The sequence below is a fragment of the Scomber scombrus genome, chromosome 19, assembly GCF_963691925.1.
Source record: "Scomber scombrus chromosome 19, fScoSco1.1, whole genome shotgun sequence".
NCBI classification, from domain to species: Eukaryota; Metazoa; Chordata; class Actinopteri; order Scombriformes; family Scombridae; genus Scomber; species Scomber scombrus.
The window spans coordinates 19,008,008-19,029,664 of NC_084988.1; the positions used below are offsets into that span (position 1 = coordinate 19,008,008).

The 21,657-nt window shown below is 41.2% G+C and overlaps 1 protein-coding gene across 3 annotated transcripts in view; it reads left to right on the plus strand.

Moving 5' to 3' along the window:
• ralgapa2 (Ral GTPase activating protein catalytic subunit alpha 2) overlaps window positions 1-21,657 on the plus strand; it is a 91,309-nt gene that overhangs the window by 19,052 nt on the left and 50,600 nt on the right. For 2 of the 3 annotated variants that reach the window (XM_062440990.1, XM_062440992.1), the window contains exons 4-24: window positions 4,577-4,634; window positions 6,833-6,876; window positions 7,004-7,184; window positions 7,362-7,477; window positions 8,434-8,572; window positions 9,371-9,579; window positions 10,354-10,596; window positions 10,860-11,042; window positions 11,306-11,440; window positions 11,606-11,754; window positions 11,923-12,034; window positions 12,345-12,582; window positions 13,861-14,040; window positions 16,965-17,087; window positions 17,611-17,696; window positions 17,809-17,899; window positions 18,145-18,312; window positions 18,869-19,048; window positions 19,773-19,966; window positions 20,349-20,447; window positions 21,066-21,221. In XM_062440990.1, coding sequence (XP_062296974.1) covers window positions 4,577-4,634; window positions 6,833-6,876; window positions 7,004-7,184; window positions 7,362-7,477; window positions 8,434-8,572; window positions 9,371-9,579; window positions 10,354-10,596; window positions 10,860-11,042; window positions 11,306-11,440; window positions 11,606-11,754; window positions 11,923-12,034; window positions 12,345-12,582; window positions 13,861-14,040; window positions 16,965-17,087; window positions 17,611-17,696; window positions 17,809-17,899; window positions 18,145-18,312; window positions 18,869-19,048; window positions 19,773-19,966; window positions 20,349-20,447; window positions 21,066-21,221 — 3,084 coding nt within the window. The remainder of the gene's footprint in view (window positions 1-4,576; window positions 4,635-6,832; window positions 6,877-7,003; window positions 7,185-7,361; window positions 7,478-8,433; window positions 8,573-9,370; window positions 9,580-10,353; window positions 10,597-10,859; window positions 11,043-11,305; window positions 11,441-11,605; window positions 11,755-11,922; window positions 12,035-12,344; window positions 12,583-13,860; window positions 14,041-16,964; window positions 17,088-17,610; window positions 17,697-17,808; window positions 17,900-18,144; window positions 18,313-18,868; window positions 19,049-19,772; window positions 19,967-20,348; window positions 20,448-21,065; window positions 21,222-21,657) is intronic. The other variant, XM_062440989.1, reaches the window with a different exon arrangement.

Here is a 21,657-nt window from a genome sequence, read left to right on the forward strand (position 1 = left end):
AAGATTTTATATTATGGTGAGACCAAAATTGAGGCTTTGTAGTGATCATATTGACTGCTATATTTGGTGTAAGTCAAAAACTACACACACACACACACAAATGCTTGAACACAGCCGTGAAGATACATGGTTAAATTCTGTAAAAGAACTGCAAATTGGAAGAATTTTCCAGGAAGACAATGACCCAAAATTCAAAGCTGAAGCCTACAACAAAGATCTTTACGTCTTATCAGTCAATGGAGAACTTGTGTCAGGACTTGAACACTAATGGTTTGCTCATGGTCCCTGTGCAACGTGACAGAGCTTCAGCAGCTTTGTAAAGAATGAGGAAAAGTTTTGGTTTCCAGATGTGCAACTCTGATACAGACCTATCAACATTAACTGAAGTCTATGTTTGCTGCCATATGAGCCTTAAGTAGATATTGACTTGAAGGTAGTCCTGCAGTCAAACTGCATTTGATGGATTATTTTAAATCCACTGAGTTTTACAAGCATCAGTACCAGGCAGGTGTGTGAGACAATGCCTTTATCATTTGGTTTGTGAATTGGACTCAAGATGCATTCTCTGATCGCCAGATGCATTCTCTGATCTGAAATGTAAGTACATGGTGAGAAAGGTTAAGGCTTGAGACAACGAGTCTGTTTATGTGACAGTAGATGCCCCCTCACTGTCTGAAAGTAGTTTGATTCTGGTGCCTCTGAGGTTGTGGGACAGGTTATGGAACAGCTCTGGGACCAACAAATCTGAAAAGGAAGTGCACATCCACTTCCCTGGACTTTCTCTCCAGGATATGACCCCAGTATGACCTCTTGTGTATCATCCGGATCTGAATCAGCATTCTGAATTCCCCTTGTCATCCTCTTTACTTGATTGGAGACTTGCCATGTGTATGGGTTTATGGGTAAATTATTAAATCTAGTCAGCCCATTTCTCATTTTTTTCTCTCTTTTAAGAACTTTGAATTTAACCTTATTTATGGCCAACGGAGTAGCTGGTGTATTTTGTTTGAAGCGCAAGAGCATGTTGAAGAAAACTACAATTTAGATCAAAATCTCAACATCTTGGCCAAACTGGCAGCTCAATTATCTTTTAAAAAACCACAACAGATTCAATATATGCAGTAAGCAGAGGAGTTAAGGCATTTACACATTTAAGTCAAGCACTTAACATTTAAAAGCAAAGACCAATTAAGGAAGAGTGAGGCATATTATTATCCACCTGCCACGTCTCATGGCAAACAGACGATTGTTTGTGACTGGTTTAAATGCCACACACTGAAATGCACCATTAAACACTGTGTGTGTGTGTGTGTGTAATTGGTCATTGGTAAGTAGATAATTAATTATACAGTGTCACTATCATGAACAGCCATCAATAGTTCGCCTCTTCTTTTTTTTATAAAGATTGTTTTTTTTTATTGTATAATAGTATATTCTTCTTGACCCACAGCTTTCATGGAATCACTGAAAGTCCATTCTACATGCTGACATGTTTCTGAGAAATTAACTGCCATTAGCTAAGTGATATTGCCCTCTCCGTTTCCTTTTTATGCGACCCTAGTTATGACTGACAGTTCTCTGGCCGGGGATTTTTGTTTAATGCCTGGATGCAAATTTACTGAGTGTAGCTGCAGCCTGCACATGGAACAGGTTGAGTACATCTCGATGTCTGAGTCGATACTTTCACCTGTGTTTAGCCTTCAAACCTGAACTGCATTTTACAAACAGTTCAACACAAGCATGAGTAGTTATCTTTCATTTAGCTTTGTTATCACGCAATTTAGATCCCATTTCCCCTGCTAATCAATTCATGCCCGATCATAAAAGTAATGATGATCTTAGAGCAAGCCTGCTGCAGCTTTCACACAGAGCAAAGAGGAAAACCTGATGGCTGAGCCAACAAACACTGGGAAGCTTGGAAAGGAGTTTGATTGCGCTCTGCTGCTGCCACCTACTGGCTGCTCAGAGTAAAATCATCTCCCAGTGATCCAGTTCATAATTGAAGGTATTTTAGTAAACCTTTTTGGCTTTAAGCTGTATTATATTTTAGATATTACATGATATATGCATTGTAGGTTTTAAATTCATTATATATGTTATATATAATTTATATTATAATGAGGGCGAGCTAAGAAATTTGGTACAGAGCATTTTAAACAAAGCAGCTGTGTAACTGAAGTCTGTCCATGAGGCTAAAACCTTTCTGTGAACTGATGGTAACATTAGAGTCTCGTTGACTTTGTAGACCACAGTATATCCTGCTGAATGCACAGAAGAAAACATTATTATTATCATCTTACTAGCAGTATTGCACTTTATTCCTTATTTATTATATCATGTTTACTGTGTGTGACATTCCAAGTTTTGCCCATAACTATTGTGACTTTTCAATGTTGTGATTTCTGCTTGTACGTCTCTCATGTTAATAGGTTCCCATACCTTTAGAAGTTTAGTGCTTTATGGCTTCAGGAGATTTCATTGTCCTCAGAGGGTTTAATCATCTCCGAGTCGGATCAAAAACCATAACATTATGTAAATGACTACATTTCTTCTGAGAGTCCTGCTTGTCTGCTGCTGCCGTCAAAAAGCCCTTGTGGACCACCTCTGGGAGAAGTGTATTCTGTGTCATGTTCAGACCCTGCAGCTGGAAACCTAAGTGCGGATCATGTAAATGTGTTAAGGCTGTAGTTGTACCACAGTAATGCCCCCATCTTTATGCTGGAGTACGGCTGCAGATTAGAGTAACTCCACCAACCTCCAGTCCGGCAGACTCTGCATTCGCCCCGTATCAGCCAGTAAATTCCTCATTGTTGCGGCTGCCATTCCAGCTCCACGGGGAGTCTTCTCCATCTCATTCCCACTCTCCCTTCCTGGTGCAGTATAAGAGAGAGAAAGGAGGTGTTATTGTGTCTGCGCACACACACATACACACACACACATACAGGGAAAGGCTTAAGCAGGCTACCCTGCTGCGCTGCTGCCTAGCATAATGTGTCTGCTGCCCCAAGGAGACAGAGTGAAGGAGGCCAACCAAGAGCCTGTACGGAGATGTAATAATCCCATGTGGGATCAATAGTAAGGTGCAGCCACACGCCTGCACACGCATATCATCACGTCTGTGGATAAGAGAGAGAAGTTGAACAGCGCAGATAATCATCCAGCGCCCTCCTTTTAAAGTGATGTATGTCTTTCAGTATCTCTGCTGTCACTGATAATGACAGGGATTTAGTCTCAGAGGACGAGAAGGGAAAGTTAAAGATGGAAGACGACAAGGAAAGAAGGAAGTTGTTGACAAACCGAGACACTCAAAACAGGAGATGCTTTCTGGACAGCCACAGCTCCTAGCATAATGCAGTGAAGCACTGAGCGACATAATGGTATCTGACACCATCGTTCAGAGGCATCATACTCTGATGATATGATGATTTTACAACAGAACATGATGATGTGGTTGTCTAAAACAAAAGAAAGAAGCAAACTAATATGTACATTTTATGATGTACATTTACATTTTTTTCCCTTCAGATCTAATGTCACATGACAGTTTCTCACAACAGGTGCTCTATTGTCTCCGAAATCTTTATCTCATACCCATCATCATTCTTTTAGTCTTTTTTTCCTTCTCACTCAGATGCTACATTGACACTTTTTTGGCTGGAGAGGACAGAACCTGCTTTTTTTTCTTCTTCTTTTTTCAGTGCTCTATCAATATCTTCCCTGTGTTTCTCACTCTCCAGGGCAGATAAGCTTTTTATCACACCGGCCAGGGTTGATTGTCTGGTTGAACGGGTCAGAGCTGCATACATATAGCAGCAAAGAGCAGGCTTGACCTCTACATTACAATCATGAAGTCTCATAGGGTCATTGATTAGGATTTGATGAGTAGCGAGCCATTGGGGCATCAGTTGCTCACAGTGCACGGACTGTTAACGAGCCACGCACACACACACACGCACACACACGCACACACACACACACACACACACACACACACACACACACACACACACACACACACACACACACACACACACACACACACACACACACATCTGCTAATCCTCCAGCCCCCTTTTTTCCATCTCTCCAGAGAGGCCCAGTTAACCTGTCGCTGCATTCAAGAATAATGATAGGCTGCTGAAAGGTTAGGGCGCTCTAATTGAGTTGTAAAGCGGTTGTTGGTGAGGTGATGACATTTCACAGTGCTGTCCTGTGTCACAGGGATCTGCAGACATGCACGGCCAAGTGGAGGGGAAGGGCAGGAAGATTGCATTCCTTAAATGCATACTGCTTTGACCAAACGCTGGCACTTACCAAAACAACGTCAGCCGTTGTTTCCTCATTCTTCTTTTTTCATCAAATAAATCATTGTGAACCCTAAAGCTGGTTTAGCTTCATTTAGTGACTTGATTAAGGGGCACTTTGGCAAAGATAATGTTTGTTTGTCATAGAGGTTTCCTGGTTGAAGGAAAAAGGTTGTACTTTCTAACCTAATGCAACCCTGATGCTGTCGTTCTTACTGAAATTTTTTGTTTTAATAAACCTAATCAAAGCTTTTCCTTATTTTTCTCCTCAGAAAATTCTACAGCACCTGCCTGAGAAAATCTACAACCGGTGGCAGTTTCACAGTATAGGTATGTATTGTCTCTCTGTAACACCTGTCAGGTAGTTACAGCACCAGTCAAAAGTTTGGACACGCTCATCCAAGAGAACAAAATTTTGACTGGTACTGTATATACTGTCTTTCTTCCTTATGCTTCCATAACCTCTAAGATAAACCTTAGGACAAAAATGTCACCTCAACCATGTCTAAGCCTTCCATAATGAAGAGAAAATAATTAGTCTTAGAAGGGAATGTAAATAGGAAATGCAAATGAGCACTTCATTTGAAATGCAAATAAGTAATTGAATTATGCTGGCATGATTTCAGTCCCACACAAAAAAAGGGGAAAAAACCCTCGCAAGAAGCGATAACCCCAATTATAACCGTGGTTTGTCAGCCGTTGGCAGCTAAACAGTCCAGGTCTAGATCACTGCTATAGATTGGCCTTCCCCTCAGGCTTGTAATTCCAAATACTGAAGCTCATCTCAGGTTGGATGCCCCAGACAAATTCACTGTTTCCTAAGTCATTGGACAACAAATCATCAGAGGTTTAAAGCTGCCTCTTGGCCTTTTCCTGAAGTCACAGAGAATTTCAAATGCTGTTGCCTTGTACTTCCAGTGTCCAATGTGATATTCATTTTCCCCCTCAGCCCACTTGGCCAGTAGATCAGAGTTTTACACAGCCCTTGTATATTTTCAGTGAACTGGGTGATTAATTCATTGTATACATAATACATACAAAAAACAAATTCAGTTTCCATTTGGATGGTTTCCTTTAGTTATGGATATATAATATTTGATATATTACACAAATATGCAAAATTTAACACAACTCGTGATAATAACATTTCAGCAAGTATGGATGACCTTGATAATAAATTCTTGTGTCAAGAACTGAGCCAGTGCTGAGAAATCTGCAGAAATATGCCTGTGTTCATTCACCGTACCAGTCCACTACCTACATGGAGTGGAATTTCAATGAATAAATGAAAAGGTGAAATGCAGAGGAGGAAAAAAACAAACAAACAAAAGTCAGAGCATCTGTCTCCACTGTGAATCATCTGTTGAGTGTTTGATGGTTATTATTTGTGCTTTTAGAATGTAACCACCGCAAAACAATATTTATCTCATTCGCCTGCTTTGTTCTCCTTCCCGCCACTCGCTCTCGGATGTGTCGGACCATGACTTCTGCTTTGAAAAAATGTGTGACGCTCGCTGAAATCCTTCTTGCCATACCAGTTTTTTAATTGAATTCCTATAACTATAACTTCTTTTTCTCCACCAATTTCTTTTATTTTTTATCAGCTATTAATACATTCTACATCCACTAACATTGCTGAAAGCATTTCTTCGCCCTGTGACTAATTCCTTGTGGCGGATCGGGTAGGTCAAGAATGACATGAATGAGTTTTTAGTGGTTCTCTTCTTTTAGACGAGGATTGCAAGGTCACAGGCGTTTGAAGCACACCATTTAAAGCTGAAGAAAATCTTCACAGCTTTTATCATCCTCTGTCTCTGCGTACTCCTGCTTACCTTTCTCTCTCCTGAGCCCAGGATCTACGGAATATTTCCTCACTGCCTTTATGTTTTCTAACATAGAAATATGACCCTGATGAGAGGAGAACAATGAAAGCAGCAGACACCAGCAAACATGATCAGACTTTCTTAACCAGCTACTTGTGGCTACCACTTAAATATGTCTGGGTCAGATTAGTCCGTTTAAAAAGAATAAATCAAGACTTGCACGCTCTTGGATTAGTTTGACTTTTATCTTAAAGTAACACAAGATTTAACCTTAATCCTAAACCTGAAATTATAGAATACAAGCCAAAATTGCTTCACAGCTGTCTGCAGGCTGTCACCAGTGTGTCCTAACTCACACTCGCTCACACACACACACAGACATCCTCCACTCAAGGTATTTAGCAATCAGAGCAATGTCTCATTTGATTACAGCGGAACCAGATTGCCTCCATGAATGCATGTCGCTGCCAACTCATGTTAATTTTCATCAGGAAAACGTGAAGCCTTGCCACTCTCCCCACTCGTTTGTCAGGACCACCCATCAAGGTCAATTTGCCTCAGTGGAGACGACAAGCACGTCCCTCCCTGTCAGCTTTGTGCCGTTTGTTGTGTCTGTGAACATCAGCTGTAGGTCGTCTGTTGAATATTTGGGGTGCTTTGTCTTTGACAATTGTGCTCTTTTTTTGTGTGTGTGCGTTTGTTCAGGTTCTATTCTGAAAAAGCTTCTACACACTGGAAATTCATTCAAGGTAAATGCCGTTTTCACCTCAACGACACGTTCTCATCCTGCCACGTATTTCTCTTCTGGCCTCTTTTTGTATATCCTTTCATATTCTTTCATCCCTCTCACCCTCACCCTATCTTCCCCCTGTCTAGATCCGTTGTGAGGGGATCCGTCTCTTCCTGCTGTGGCTGCAGGCCCTGAGGGACAACTGTGCTGAGGAGCAGTTTCTTATCTTTGCCTGTCTGGTGCCAGGATTCCCTGCTGTGCCCTCCTCCAGAGGGCCCTGCACCCTTGACACCATCATTTACAACCCCTTCTCCAACCCCCCTGATGGTGAGGCAGGGCAGACACACATGAATATACATACTTCTACATGTGTCACAGCTTAAAGTGATTAGGGTGGTCACTGAAGTCATCAAAAAAGCTACTAAACTAACATCAGACTTTATCCTCTTTTATTAAACACGTATGGCACTTAACTCGGGTCTTTGTGTCTGTCAATCTGAGCAGCCAAGGTGGTGCCTGAAGAGATTACCCCGCTGGTGCCGGCTGTGGTAGGAGAAAAGGTTGCAGATGACCTGACGTGTTTCATCCTTGAAATTCTGCTCAAGTACATGGTTATCCAGGTAATGACTGTTTTTGCTGAGGAGGATACAACACAGCTGTTTTATCAGATTATGCAGTGGCTACAATGTGGTCATCATGTCAGTATCTCAAGTTTGAATCCTTTGTTTATAGGGATGGGAAGACAAATGTCCGTCAGTAGTTAGCTGGATTAGTTGTAGTCTTGATGAACACTTGTCATGAATTTATGCAGCCCCTCCGGTCTTGCACAACAGTAAGATTAAAAATCAAAGGCAATAATAGTTGTTAAGCGTGTAAAGTTTGAGCCTTTTAATCTCAAGCACAGTTCAGACCAAAGAGTCACAACGAGGTGAGTTAAAACTTGCACCTACTTGCAATGCAAAACCTGACAGTTTACACCAACGCGACTAAATGAGATGGTGTCATCTCCATAGCAACGACTCTATGTACCTCCAGTCTAGCTGATGGTTTAAAGCTTTTTTTGTCGCTGGATATAATTTGTAGTGTCTTAAAATATGAATCAGTTACTTAGAATTGATGGGGGAAAAAAACAAGAGACTCTTTTTTTCCTCCATTCAAAAAGGCATTTCGATCAGCTGACAGTTTGCTGACTTGACCAGCTGATTTTGCTACACTGATTGGCTAGCGAATCGGGTGACATCCCTTATGTTCTAAATCCAGCCACTAGTGACTCGACAAGCTGAATCTTAAGCAACGCCATCAGCCAGCTTCAGTCAAGCTGAAATAGAACAGTTCACAACATTGTAACATCTCCCTGCAACGTTCTAAAATAGTTTCGTCTCGTCGTGAATTTTTGGTCTGAACCGAGCTTTATGTGTACCCAGCCCAAACCATTTCCCCTCTGCACATTGTTTCTTAGATGAACCTTCAAATGATTGTGTTGCAAACACTACTTCAAACTGTCTTAGTGATGCTGGAAGTGTCTCCTCTCCCTGTAGCCTGACCTTGTCTTTTCTTTGTGTTGTTTTACTGCCAGGCATCTAGTTTAGAATGGAGGAACAAAGAGAACCAGGACACGGGCTTCAGGTTTCTCTTCAGCCTGTTCAAGAAGTACTACCTTCCACACCTCTTCCCCTCCTTCACCAAGCTCACAAATCTCTACAAGCCTTTATTAGGTAAGCATGAAATGCAGTATATATTGAACATCTTCCTGAAGCTTTTTCACTCTTACTGCAAAAATACACACTGTACTTGAACTCAAGAGCTGCTGTTTGTAAAGTCTGATTATGTTACATTTTTGTGGGAGAAAAACGCTTCTATTCAGCAAACTAGCATTCTCTACTACACACTCTCAATACAATTCTTTTTGTCTTTAAGCACAGTGGCACTTTAGGCCAAACATTAGGAAAATTACATTTCAGTGAAAAGAAGCAGAGGCAGTATTAAGTTGAAGGAATAAACAAACTGCAGCACATGGGAATAGCTTAAAAGCTTTGAGATGTTCAGCATGAAACAAACCTTTTTAATAAGGAGAGACATAGTTGTTTTATTTATTTAACATTTCCACTGAGTTATAGGTTGTTATACGCACTATTAAAATAAATACTATTTTAACAATATTTTAGAACAGTATTTCACAATAGTCATCATAAACTTGACGATTGACGAGAGAATGACATAATTCATGTATGTTGTTGTAATATTGTACTCATGATAGTATCATCTACAAGACAAAGGTATAACAAGTGAGCAGGTGTAAATAGAAAATAAAATAAAAAGCTTTTGTTTCAGTTCCTGTGGCTTTATGGTAGAGTGAACACATTGTATTTCAGCTGGAAAAACTTTGAAGCTTCACAGGAATACATGTGGAGTCGATTTTTAATCTCTCTCGCGGTTTTCTTTTTGTGCATTTTCCATTTTTCACTCTCCCGCTGTCACCATCCTCCGCTCTTCTTACTGTGTCGCTCGATCAGACCTCCCCCATCACAGACCAAAACCCATGTATGTGTCAGTGATGCGGAACAGTGAGAGCACTTTCTGCACCAGGGACCAGTACCTGGCACCCCGTGTGGCCTTCATCACCTGGCTGGTCACCTTCTTCCTGGAGAAGAAGTATGTCAGCAGTGCTGCTGCGGCGCAGAGCGCCAAGAACGGCACAGAGGTCATTCCCAAACTCATCCAGGTGAGCACGACAGTACCCTTCTGTTGATTTCTCATTCTACCATCCAGGGAGGAGGTAGACTGTTATGAGGGTTTTCTTGCTTTGTGTAGCAAAACTCTTCAGTACTTGTATCTGTATAAAGATACCCAGGCATGCATACAAAGAACAATGCATTTTAAAAATTATTCACATATGTATTTATAAATGTGAAGTCACAGGGAAATGTGTTTCAATGGGTTTAAGTGTGTAGAAATATGTTTTCTCACAAACTCATTTTGAAGCACTGTAAGTAACTACTTTAAAATTTACACACGCATTTTTTTGCTGTGAAATGTTGGACAAGACATATCGATCAACAAGAAGTGTGCAGTCACAAGCACGATCTGCTTTTAAGTCTGTATTTGAACATGTGTGTAATGACAGTAGCAAACTTGTAGAATACGTGCTCACAAAAATGTTCAAACATCACTGCACACAACATCCTAAGACTCATCATCCCTCAGTAGTTATTCTGTATCATTATTTTAGCAGTGTTTAAAAATATATTTAAACAGTACTGGAGAGAGAAGGGTAAACTAATATTGTTCTGATTACATAGAGGTGAAAATCATTTTTACAATAATGGCTACTTCAGTTGCTCATTGCCCATAAAAACACCTTAAAACACAATCAGTCGAGAAAGGAATTTCTAATCAGTGAGACTACAGCGACCAACTGTTTAACAGAGAACGAACAACCTTTAGCATATTAAGAGATTCATTTCTCACTAACACGGTGTGTCCGCGTGGTGCCCAGACTGTCACTGCAGGCAGTAGCAGCCAGGAGAAGGAGAAGGATAAGACGGATGGGGATACAAACGGGCCAGCGGGGGAGCCTGAGAAGAGCCACTCCAACAGCAGCACGCTGTCTGATCGTCGGCCCAGCGATTCCAGTTTGTGTAGCATTGAAGAGGAGCACCGCTATGTGTATGACATGGTGCACGCCATCCTGCTGTCCACAAGGGACAATGTGAATTTTGTCAACGAGGTCTTCCACCAGGTGAATCTGAGAAACTGTATCCATGCAATATTTCGATATTTGACGTATAAATACATTTCATTGCGGATGCCATATGGTTTTCATATTGAGTCATGATTATAATGCAGACTTGATGATTTCACTGTGATAACTTGTGCTATGTTGCCCTCTGCTGGCCATTTGTTAACATTTCTAGAAGATCCCTCCTACCAAACAGGCTACTTGTTAAACTATTCACAACACTGTTGCAGTTCAGCTTGAATGTTCATGTCCCCGCTCATTAGGCTTTCCTGCTGCCGTCCTGTGAGGCATCAGCAATCAGGAAGGTGATCAAAGTGTACAGGAAGTGGATCCTGCAGGAGAAACCCAGCTTCATGACAGAGCCCGACAAAACTGCACAGGAAGATGAAGTGGATGACAGCTCTGAACAGATACTCAGCACAGAGGCCAACAACATGCACGTACAGGTAAAGATGCAGATAGTGTCACTACTCATTCTAACTTCAATGTGACTGAAATGATATTATTAAATAACATACTCATCCTTAAATCACACCATAAACTAGAAACACACCATTTTAGTCTCATAACACCAGACTTAAACAAGTTAAGATCATACCATGTTTTTATCTTAACTAACATAGGAGATCCTTCTATTATAGGTATAGTATGAATCTTTGTGTCTTTGCTTATTTCTGCTGAGTCATTGAGTGACATTGTCTTTTTCCAGATGTTGGAGAGTCACGGTCACAGACGGACGTCCAGCTGGGGGAGGACCTACTCGTTTAGCAGCGCCATCAGTCGGGGCTTTCTCACAGAGGAGCAGAACAGGGACGTGAAGGCTGGCATCCAGCCCACACTACAGGTCTGTCTCTATTTTCAGAGCTGCATTGTTACCCTGAGGTCGCAGCATTTGGTTTTTAGGATCAGCAATACTTACTGTATGCATTTTCTCTATTTTTATTTTAACCTACTTTTACTTTTAGTTTGTTCAACTTAACTTTTTGTCTTTATGGATCTGCGTGCGTAGGTGTTCCTGACCAACTCATCCAATGTGTTCCTATTGGAGCCGTGCCAGGAGTTACCTAAACTCCTGGACAACCAGGTCGAGGTGTGCAAGTGTGTTCTCAGCATCTACCGGCACATGATCATGGAGCACACGATGGACACACAAACATGGTCAGTGCAATATTCAAATACATAACAGAGATCAGTTTTTTCCTTTGGTCAGTCCTAGCTTTCAAACGTTTTAGATTTTATTTTGATGATTTCATGATCACTCCTTTTTTAAAAGCATTCTGTATATGACAAAAATATATATATTCTGTTTCACTGTTTGTTCTGTAGGGAGCAGATGTTGCAGGTACTACTGAGGATCACTGAGGCGGTGATGAAGAGGCCACAGGAAAACCAAAGAAAAGACAACTTTGCTGAAAGTTTGGCATCTATACTCTTCAGGGTATGTCTGCAGGGATTGAGTGTAAATGTGTCATCATACCTCCAGTACAACTTTTTACTCACAGTACACTTACAGACACTTATTAGATTTAATCGTGTAATTTCATTCATAACCAACTGCCATAACTTGCTCCGACACATATATGTATGTGTGTGTGTGTGTTTATGTCCTGCATGGGGTATTTTTTGACAATAAGGCAAGGGGACACTATAGCAAATCACATGTCACATTATATTAGAGGCTGTAATCCATAGCTGTAACCCCTTCTGTCAATGCTAATTCATTCAATGTCGTCTCATCCTGCATTCAGACCATCATCGTGGCGTGGGTGCGAGCCAACTTGTGCGTATTCATCTCCCGGGAGCTGTGGGACGAGCTGCTGGCAGTGCTGTCCTCTCTTACCTGCTGGGAGGAGCTGGTGACAGAGTGGGCCAGCATCATGGACTCGCTGACGGCTGTGCTGGCACGCTCAGTTTACGGCCTGGACATGGCCAGCCTGCCTCTGGACAAACTCAGCGAACAGAAGGAGAAGAGGCAGCGAGGACGTGGTGAGAGGGAGAGATGGGGAAAAGATGGGGAATGTGGGTTGGCTAAAATTTGGGTGAGAAAAAGTTTGAAATTGGAAACATAAATCCTGGTTACTTTAAGATGAGTCTTATTTTCCCTCTCTTGCAATTATGACGGTGGTTTGTTTTTTTCTTAAAACACTTTATTTTGAAGCAAGGGGGTAGATTTTACACATCAGAGTGTATTTGGGGGGGGTGCTAAAATAAATTTGAAAATGAAAATAACGTGAGAGTGTGGAGTTAGAAAGAAGTGACGATACCAGACTTCTTCAGCCCCCTTCTTATCTCCCCTAATAACATGACACACCCAAATCTCCAACTGAAGTGGTGGCAGCTGGTTTGTATTGCAGGTTAATGCATGCACCAGGTTTTGATGAGGAAGAGGAATGTGTCAAATAAGAAAGACAATTTCTCTGGTTCAGCTGCATCAATGTTGATCCTTTTTGAAACTGTAGGAGACCAATGCTAAATCTGTGGCATATTATTTTTAGTCATACCACTTTGTAGAGATATTATTTTACTTTGATTTTATTTTGTCAATTATGTTGATTAGTTACTCAATAAAGAGGAATAAATACTTTTAATAGGCATTTTATGGGACATGGGAATATCAAAAATTGCAGAGCTTCTACCAACAGAACCTGGATCTTGGTTAGAAAATTTGTGAACCTTCTTAAATTTCTATTCAGTGCTGAAAAAAGTAAATTACACCACTGGTCAACTGACAGAAAATAGATGTCATAGTGACATTTTTGCCTTTATTAAATAATTGGCATTTTAGAGGCAGACAGGAAACAAGAGGAGAGAGAGAGAGATGGGTTTGACATACAAGAAAGGTCGCTGACTGAAATCAAACCAAGGACGTTGCGGTTGTGTGGTATGCACAGTAACCATTCAGCTACTGAATACCTCTCCTTAATACTGAATATTTTAGTAACTCATAACTTCATTTTTTTTACTTTTCGTCTTCAATATTGGTCAAACAAAATGATTGATATAACCACCAGTACTTGTCGAATGCAGATAAATTTCAATTGCTACACAGGAGCTTTAAGTTACCAATGATCTCATGCTTGCTCAGATATTACCATAGTCAACACGAGTTTAAGGCAACACTGCACAGCTACTTCTGTAGTGTAAGAGGGCATTGTGTTGTTGACAGTTTGGTGCTGCTAAATCCAAATATAAAGCTGAATATTACTGAAAAATGTACAGCGAGTGACACCTCAGTACTTAGCAAGTATTGTATCTGCATTTCAGGAGTCATTCAGGATTCCCAGAAGGCAGCAGCAGTGGCTCGCTCCTTTTCACTCAGTTGGAGGAACCAGGGGGAGCAGAGCGGGCCGGGAGTTCAGGAACCCATGAGGATACGCTCTGCCACCACATCAGGAGCTCCTGGTGTAGAGAAGGCCCGTAACAACGTCCGACAGAAAGCCTCTGGTAAGAACCTGTGATATAACATTGTCGCTATACTAGCAGCATATTACTGTAAAATTAAAGTAGGCAAAATATAATGCAACGGAATACTTTGTGTAAGACCCTCTACATGTGTGTTCTATGCTTTCTCCATGGTGTATTAATCTTCTGCCTTTGTGTGGACCAAGAACACAGCGCTGATAAGCTTCTGGGGCACAACGTCAGAGCACAGCGTTTATCTGATGTATTGACTGCATGTGAAAGCCTTCAGACAGGTCCACGTATAGGCCAGCCCAGGTGTCGTTGAAAGGCCTAACAGCAAAGACAAAGAGCTCCAGCAGATGGCCCCTATTGTTCCCCTCACATGTCACTGGCCAATGTCAACATGTTTCCATGTCAGCTCAATTGCAGGCATACAACACAATCCCCCGACGGCGTGTCAAAGGCCAGCTTTGGACACTCATTGTCATTAGCTCGATTCAGATACAGCAAACACCCCTTATCTGATGGGAATGTGGCAGGCTAATTATAAGTTGAGCTGGAAGGCAGTAGAGTAGTAACTAGCCGCAATGCCTGTCTCGCTCGTCTTAATTTTGTCTAGACAGAATCTTAATGTGGAGGATAAAAGACAGAGACGATCCCTTCTCCTTTCCTGGCCTTCCGCCTTCCCAATTACCACTAACGTTCTGAAATGATGAGCTTGTTGAGCTAGGAGCAGGTGTATTTGTGCCTGAAGGATGAAGTCTTAGAACTGTGTGTGTGTGAGTGTGTGTGTGTGTGCGCGCTGCTGACACATCTATTATGTGTCTCGTGTGCATGTTTATGCACCTATTGAGTTAGTCCATTTATTTATATCTGCGTGCAAGCAAAGATGGACATTAAACACAACCGCTTCAAATTCCCTTCCTTTTCTTTGGCCTAATTGGATTTCTCTCACATTGATCTTCAAAGGCCCGGCAGCCCTCCTCCCTACTCCTCAAGAGAAGACCCACACATCAATTGCACGGCAGTTTTTGATAGTTTCATTAAGAGTGTAATTAATGCTCATTAATATGCATAAATGGGACACAGCGGCGGGCTGTAGCAGAGACGACGTATCTCTCACACTGAAAGGCGTAATTAAAGTATGCTGAAAGCGGAGAATAGAACTGTCCTCTTTCATTGCTCTCTTTGAGATTAAGCCTGGAGTGCTATCTAGACACAATGGCAATGCCTCAGCAATGACAACTATCAAAACTTGGCCGTACTTGCTCATGCAAATACAAACTAATATTGTTCTGAGATCTTGTCTTGATAATGGAGGAAAAGGCTGGATATTTCATTATGGTACTCATTAAGCTTCGACAACTAGAGAGACCCAGTTGAACCAACTCTCACTCTGCCACTGTTGGGATAGCTATCAGATTTACCTTTACTAATATGCGTCTAAATTTTGATGTCAAGATAATATAATTTAGACACAAATAAGATAAAAAATGCAGTAGCTATAGTCTAAATATCTGTTCTCCTCTGTTCCAAACACATACGAACTAATTACTCCAAATTACTCTGCATGTGTACTTTAACAGGGTTTTTGGTAGGTTAATGAAAAATAAGTGATAACGTTAACTTTATCCTAAGGTCTATATGATGTTATTGTATGATTGATGATTTCATAGATTTTAGTGCTTTGTGTCATATGAAAACACATGGAATTAGAAAAGAGCACCAGTCTAAACTAGGGCACACCCAATAAATCAGCAGATATTATCTTATTGCTGAATTGGTGAATATGTTGGCCAGAAATGAAAAAGATACTTTAGAGGTAATTCAGAGATAATGTTGCCATTACATAGTTCATCCAGCAGAGAGCACTAACGATTTGTTATTTAACTGTAAAACATCCCACTCAGTACAAATCTCTGTCTCACTTCTTTAATTCTTTAAAATGTGTTATGCATTTATGTAAAATAATAGATTGTCCCATATATTGTTATTTGATTTTCTCAACAAAGATGAATAACCGCCTTAACAATCTGTGATCTCAAAGTTGCAAAAAGCACTTATACATGCAACAAATGTGTATTCTCACAGAATTTACAGTTTCAGTGACTTTTTTAATCTGCTGTGTATATTATTTCTGATTTATTCACATTTCCACATGAGTAATAATTTCTGGAACTGATACCCAGTTTTCAGCAAACACTAAATATGACCAGTCTAATGTCAAACTCTGCTATTACCTTGCTTTATTTACTCTCCTGATCAAGAAATACATTTATCAATGAAAGCAGCTATAGAAGCGGCATTGTAGCATGCTGTACTTTGCTGTCATTGAACACTGTCTTCTTCCCTTTACTCTTCCGTTTTCTTTTTCCCCCTCTTCTTTTCTCTCTTTTTCCCTGATGGAAGCTAAGCGAAGCCAGTCCATCAGCAACTGTGTTCATCTATACGAGGCTTTGCCCACTACTAAAAGCGTTCCTATGCTGCTCCACACTGTGAGCTCTTTCTTGCCTGGTATCTCTTCTGGTAACTCTGCTTGCTCTCACAGACTCTCAGGTAAAGTGTATTCTGAGAGCTTGCATGTATTTTTGTGTGTATTGTGACCATCACCTTTCCTCTTCCATCCGTCTGTCACTACCTGTCGTACGCTGGCAGTGTCTGTATCTGTGTCTTTCGTGACAGTACTTGGAGCGGAGAGGTTTATGCTTTAACGCACACTTAAAATTGTATCGTGGGTTGAACATGCTAGAAATCTGGCAGCCCTTCCGCTGTATGCAGTGTGTAGGAAACGTCTGTATAACACCAGTGTCTGCATCACCACTGCATGTGTGCATGTCCTAATGTGTCTGCAAAATCCCTTAATAATAACAAAATACATATCCCGCTGTGACTCCATTTAAACATTTGCATTGTGGTATGTGATCGGTCAGGCCTTACAGTGTGTCCTCTTTTGCCCTGTCCGTCAGATGTGGAGGAGTGTCAGCTGTCAGAATGTGGGGCGGAGGAGGAGCTGGGAGGTGGAGATAGCCCTCTGCCACGTAGCAGCAGCACCTCAGACATCACCCAACAACTGTCTGAAACGTTACCAGGTATATACATACACAAATCTGACTGTATGTCTACACGGCTTTGCATTTAATCTTGAATGAAATGACACACTTGCCTCACATCAAGATTGTGTTTAGATATGATGTAAACTGTCAGTAACTAGATGAAAAGAGAAAACATGAATTGCCAGTTCAAGTATACTTTGACAACACAATGCTATCCAGCACAGTTGCCTGGCAGTATGTCTATCTTTGTAAAACTTATTAGTTTCAATGTTGACATTGTTTTCAGATATTATAACCATGTAGGCTATAATTAGTGGTGGACGACCTGGTTCTAAAGTCTGAGGATTTACTTTTATGGATACAAATTGTGCATTTTAAAATATTAGTTGAGATGTCACATCTGCTGAAGACTCAGTATATATGTTTAGGGAGTACTGTCATATGGATATTAATGCATTTTTGCCAAACCAATAAAGCTCATAGAGAGGTAGGCAGACGGTTTTTAGCTATTTTAGTTTTGTTTTTTGGCCTCTTTGTAACATCTCTCGTCACACTCCAGCCCAGAAGAGAGAGTACTCCCCTACATCCTGTAGCTCTGATAGCAGGATATCTGAAGGAAAAAGAGAGAGCAGTGAGCCACCAGTGGTGAGAAGAACCATCTTGTACTGTAGTGTCATGTCAAAATACTGAAGTTGAAATAGGATTTGTGCATGACAGTGTCTCTTTTTCAATGTTTGTTTGTTTTTTTCGTTCCCAGATTCTCATCCAGCCGAGCAGCAGTCCAACTGAGGTTGAGTGCAATTCTGAGGGACACACAAACTACACAAGGCCCAAGCTCAGAGAGAAAAGTTAGAGATTACACCAATTATTTCCTAAGAATGATAATGATTCTGATATTTATGTAGCTATGTTTTAATATAAGTGTTTCATTTGAAGCAGAGGCATACAACTGCAAGGCTGTATTCCTAGTTTAATGTATAATGCACCAATTAAATATCAAAGTACCAAATAAAGACTGTTTTTTGCAATGGTTTTTCATACTAAGCTATGCTTTTTGTGCCTGTTGTCATCCTCATTCACCCACTCTTACCAGGCGAGAGTTTAAGCAGCGAGACGTCCAACGGCTACCTCAACGAGGCTGAGGTTACCTGGCTTGATGAGGAGGCTGACACTCAGTCCACCCAGTCAGCCCACATGGACGTTACAACTGATCCCCAGAGCCAGGGGAGTCTGCTGCTCAGCCACAATGAGGCTCTTGCAGGTATAGAACCTGATAGGAACTCACCCTGAAAAAAGACTCCAAAACACACATGTTAATGTGTTTTGGTGTCTTTTTTTAAATATCTGCACTAATTGCAGTCTTTTTAGGGCTAATAATTAATGCGAGCACCATTCAAAGTATTAAAAGCAAAATGTCCTTTGTTGAAGTTGTTTGAAAAGCAACTATTAGAGGCAATTGTCCACTAAGAGGGCAGATGTAGATTTGGTCTGTACCTCCAGATTGTTTCTCAGCTTTTTGGATCAGTAAAGACAGTTGATATATTCATGTTTATTAAGGGACCAGATCACACAAAGCAATCCTTTGTAAACATGAATGGAAAGAGTTAATCCGTTCTTCTGTTTCATCTTCCATATGTCGCAACCAGACCCCCCCGCCCTCCAACCCTCACCCCCATCATTATTGAGAGGTTGTTCTTACTCTTTCCCACCCTTATACGTGAACGTCTGTCTGTGTTGTCCTACATCGCGATCATCATGATCACCATGTGCTCCCTTCCTCAAACTCAGTTTTATCCCTTTCCCCTTGTCGTTTTTAGGTCCTGAGTGTGCCCACCCTCCCCACTCTGCACCCCCGTCCTACCACCACCAAAACCACTACCACTACCCCCAGAACCCCCCCGCCTCACCAGCCCTGCTGGTGCACACTGAGTGCACGCGGGACTGCCCCCTGGACGACACCATGCATCAGTCTGTCTTACACATGCCACACCACTTGGGTACTGCTTCCTAGCTGCTACTCATCATATAGACCAAAGAGTCCTCATTTACCATTGACTCTCCATGCTCTATATTTTTGACTATTTCTTGACTTCCCTTTCTTACGTCATACTTTTCCCATTTTTTTCCCTCTATTCACCCATTTGGCAGATCCTGCTCGGTTACTTGATTAAATATATACAATTACATTTCCGGTTCTCCTTGGAAGGACAAATTAATTCCTTAATATCTTGGTTTAAAGAGCCGCAAGAAATCACCTGATCTGCTACACTCACACAATCCATTTCTGTGTCTAACCAGGCCTTTAATCCCTCTGATAACCGTCATTCTTCTGTTGCCCACTAAGTGTCACTGTCCTCCCACGATTCAACCTGAGTTCATTTGGGTGTTGCATGCCACTTGTGCCTGTTTCCCAAAAGTGTTGAAGTGCTTTGATCACTTTCAGTAGACAAAGATCTTTGTGCTTGGCTGCATTTGGGAATATTGCACAGTGAGACTAATGATTTGGTCAACAGGCTTTAATATTTTTTATTCATCTTTTGTCTGAAATTTCAAACTTGTTTTCTGAAAGGTGTTCTGCACTTGTTGAATCCCATGTCAAATCAGTGTTGATTCACTTTGTATCAGGTGTCCAAGACTACAAATCAAACAAACAAAAGTAGTTTATTCTCTAACACAAACCATCCCAAACTCTCTTCTCTCCTCCCCTCACTGACCATGCAGACAGCAGTGAGTGTCTGGCTGATGATGTCAGCATCATTGCGGGTGGGACCCTGACTGGTTGGCACGCTGATTCGGCCTTCGTCCTATGGAGGAGGATTTTGGGTATCCTGGGAGACGTCAATAGCATCCGCTGCCCCAAAATCCATGCAAAGGTCTTCTCCTATCTCTACGAGCTCTGGCACAAGCTGGCCAAGGTAAAGTGGAATGAAAAACACACCTACATGTGAAGCATTTCATCCCAAATGAGAAACAAAATGCACCCACTCTCGCAAAGTGATCATTGGCATGATAGATGAGTAGATTGTGAGTGATGTTTAATTTCAAGGTCTTTGTAAAACCGATTTTTTTCAAATTTAATCATGTTGATGAAACCTTGGCTTTTAAATTAAAGTTAGCAATATCTTTGTAAATGATTATAGCATTTTAAAATAGAAACCAATATAAAAAATTTGAACTAAAGCTTTTTTTCTGTCTCTTGCTTTAACATCTTCTCCCTGTCTTTCTCACACATAGATGCTTACTGTGATTACTCATAGGAGTTGTTCTGTCTGACTCAAGTTGAATGTGTGCTTACAGATTCGAGACAACCTTGGGATCAGTGTGGACAACCAGTCTTCTCCCCCCCAACCTGCCTTCATCCCTCCTCTCCGAATGCTCGCCTCCTGGCTCTTCAGGGTATCAACATCCAGAAAACAACATATTTCATATTTATGAATACTTTGAGGCATAACATGTATAATATGCAAAAAACAATCAAGGAACTGAAAGAGTGTTGTAGTAAGCATGTTTGCAGCATACAGAATAAATGAGGATTCTGTCAAAATTTACAGGGAAATTGAATGTTGAATCTAACCCTAACCCATTTACATTAAGTTTTGTTAACAATATGTAGTTGGGGGTTTCCCTGGGTGAATCCTCTAACATTTTCAAGGACTAATAAGATTACTTTCCAGCAGCAGCAACAGGAGTTCATAATAAACAGGAATGAATGGCAACAGACAGTGCAGTGACTTAACAGACAATTCAATTTGTAATATCGAATCATTCTGTTTCAGCAAAACCATAAAAACAAGTGATAAATCACTCTAGATATTTACTTTTCCTCCTCATTGATGGAGAAAAGCAGCTGTGGTCACATTGAATTCACATTCGTTTGAATGGATTCCATGGGTGAAAAAGAAAAGAAAAAAATCAATGTCTTGAACCACCCTGCAGCATAGTGGATGTTACACATGTCCAAGTCTTCAAAAGTGCTTGTAATAATATGAGCGTCTTTCTTTCTCTCCTCCACAGGCCACCATGCTACCAGCAGAGTACAAAGCTGGCAAGCTGCAGGCGTACAAGCTGATTTGTGAAATGATGACCAGGCACCAGGATGTCCTCCCCAACAGCGATTTCCTGGTGCACCTCTACCACATCATGCACAAGGGCTTCACTAGCGGCGACCAGGTACGACCAGCAGATGGCGCCAATAATTATTGCCGTCGTTCGTCTGTTGAGCACTAGATGGCGCACCAGTCAAACCCATGTGATGTTTGTGAACCGATTTGGTCTAAATACTGAAAAACAATTATTTGTAGTTGCCAATATTGCCAACATGTTTTTTGTGCAGTGATTGAATTTCACCTGTTAGCTTTTGTTGTTGTCCAGGTAAACTCTTCGCTTGTCATCGAGCATGTGTGGAGCCATTAGTGGTGTTTGGGATCAACTTTAGGGGCGTTACTGACAGGAGTGAGGACAAGGGGTCATATAGGTGTACTGCAATTTATAATTGCTGAGGCTCATTTTGAAAAGCTGACTGCCAACCAGTGGTGATGAAGAATTCTACTGTGTTTTGGCATTTTTCACCTCCGTTAGCCACACCCTTCCTCCTATTTAAATCTGG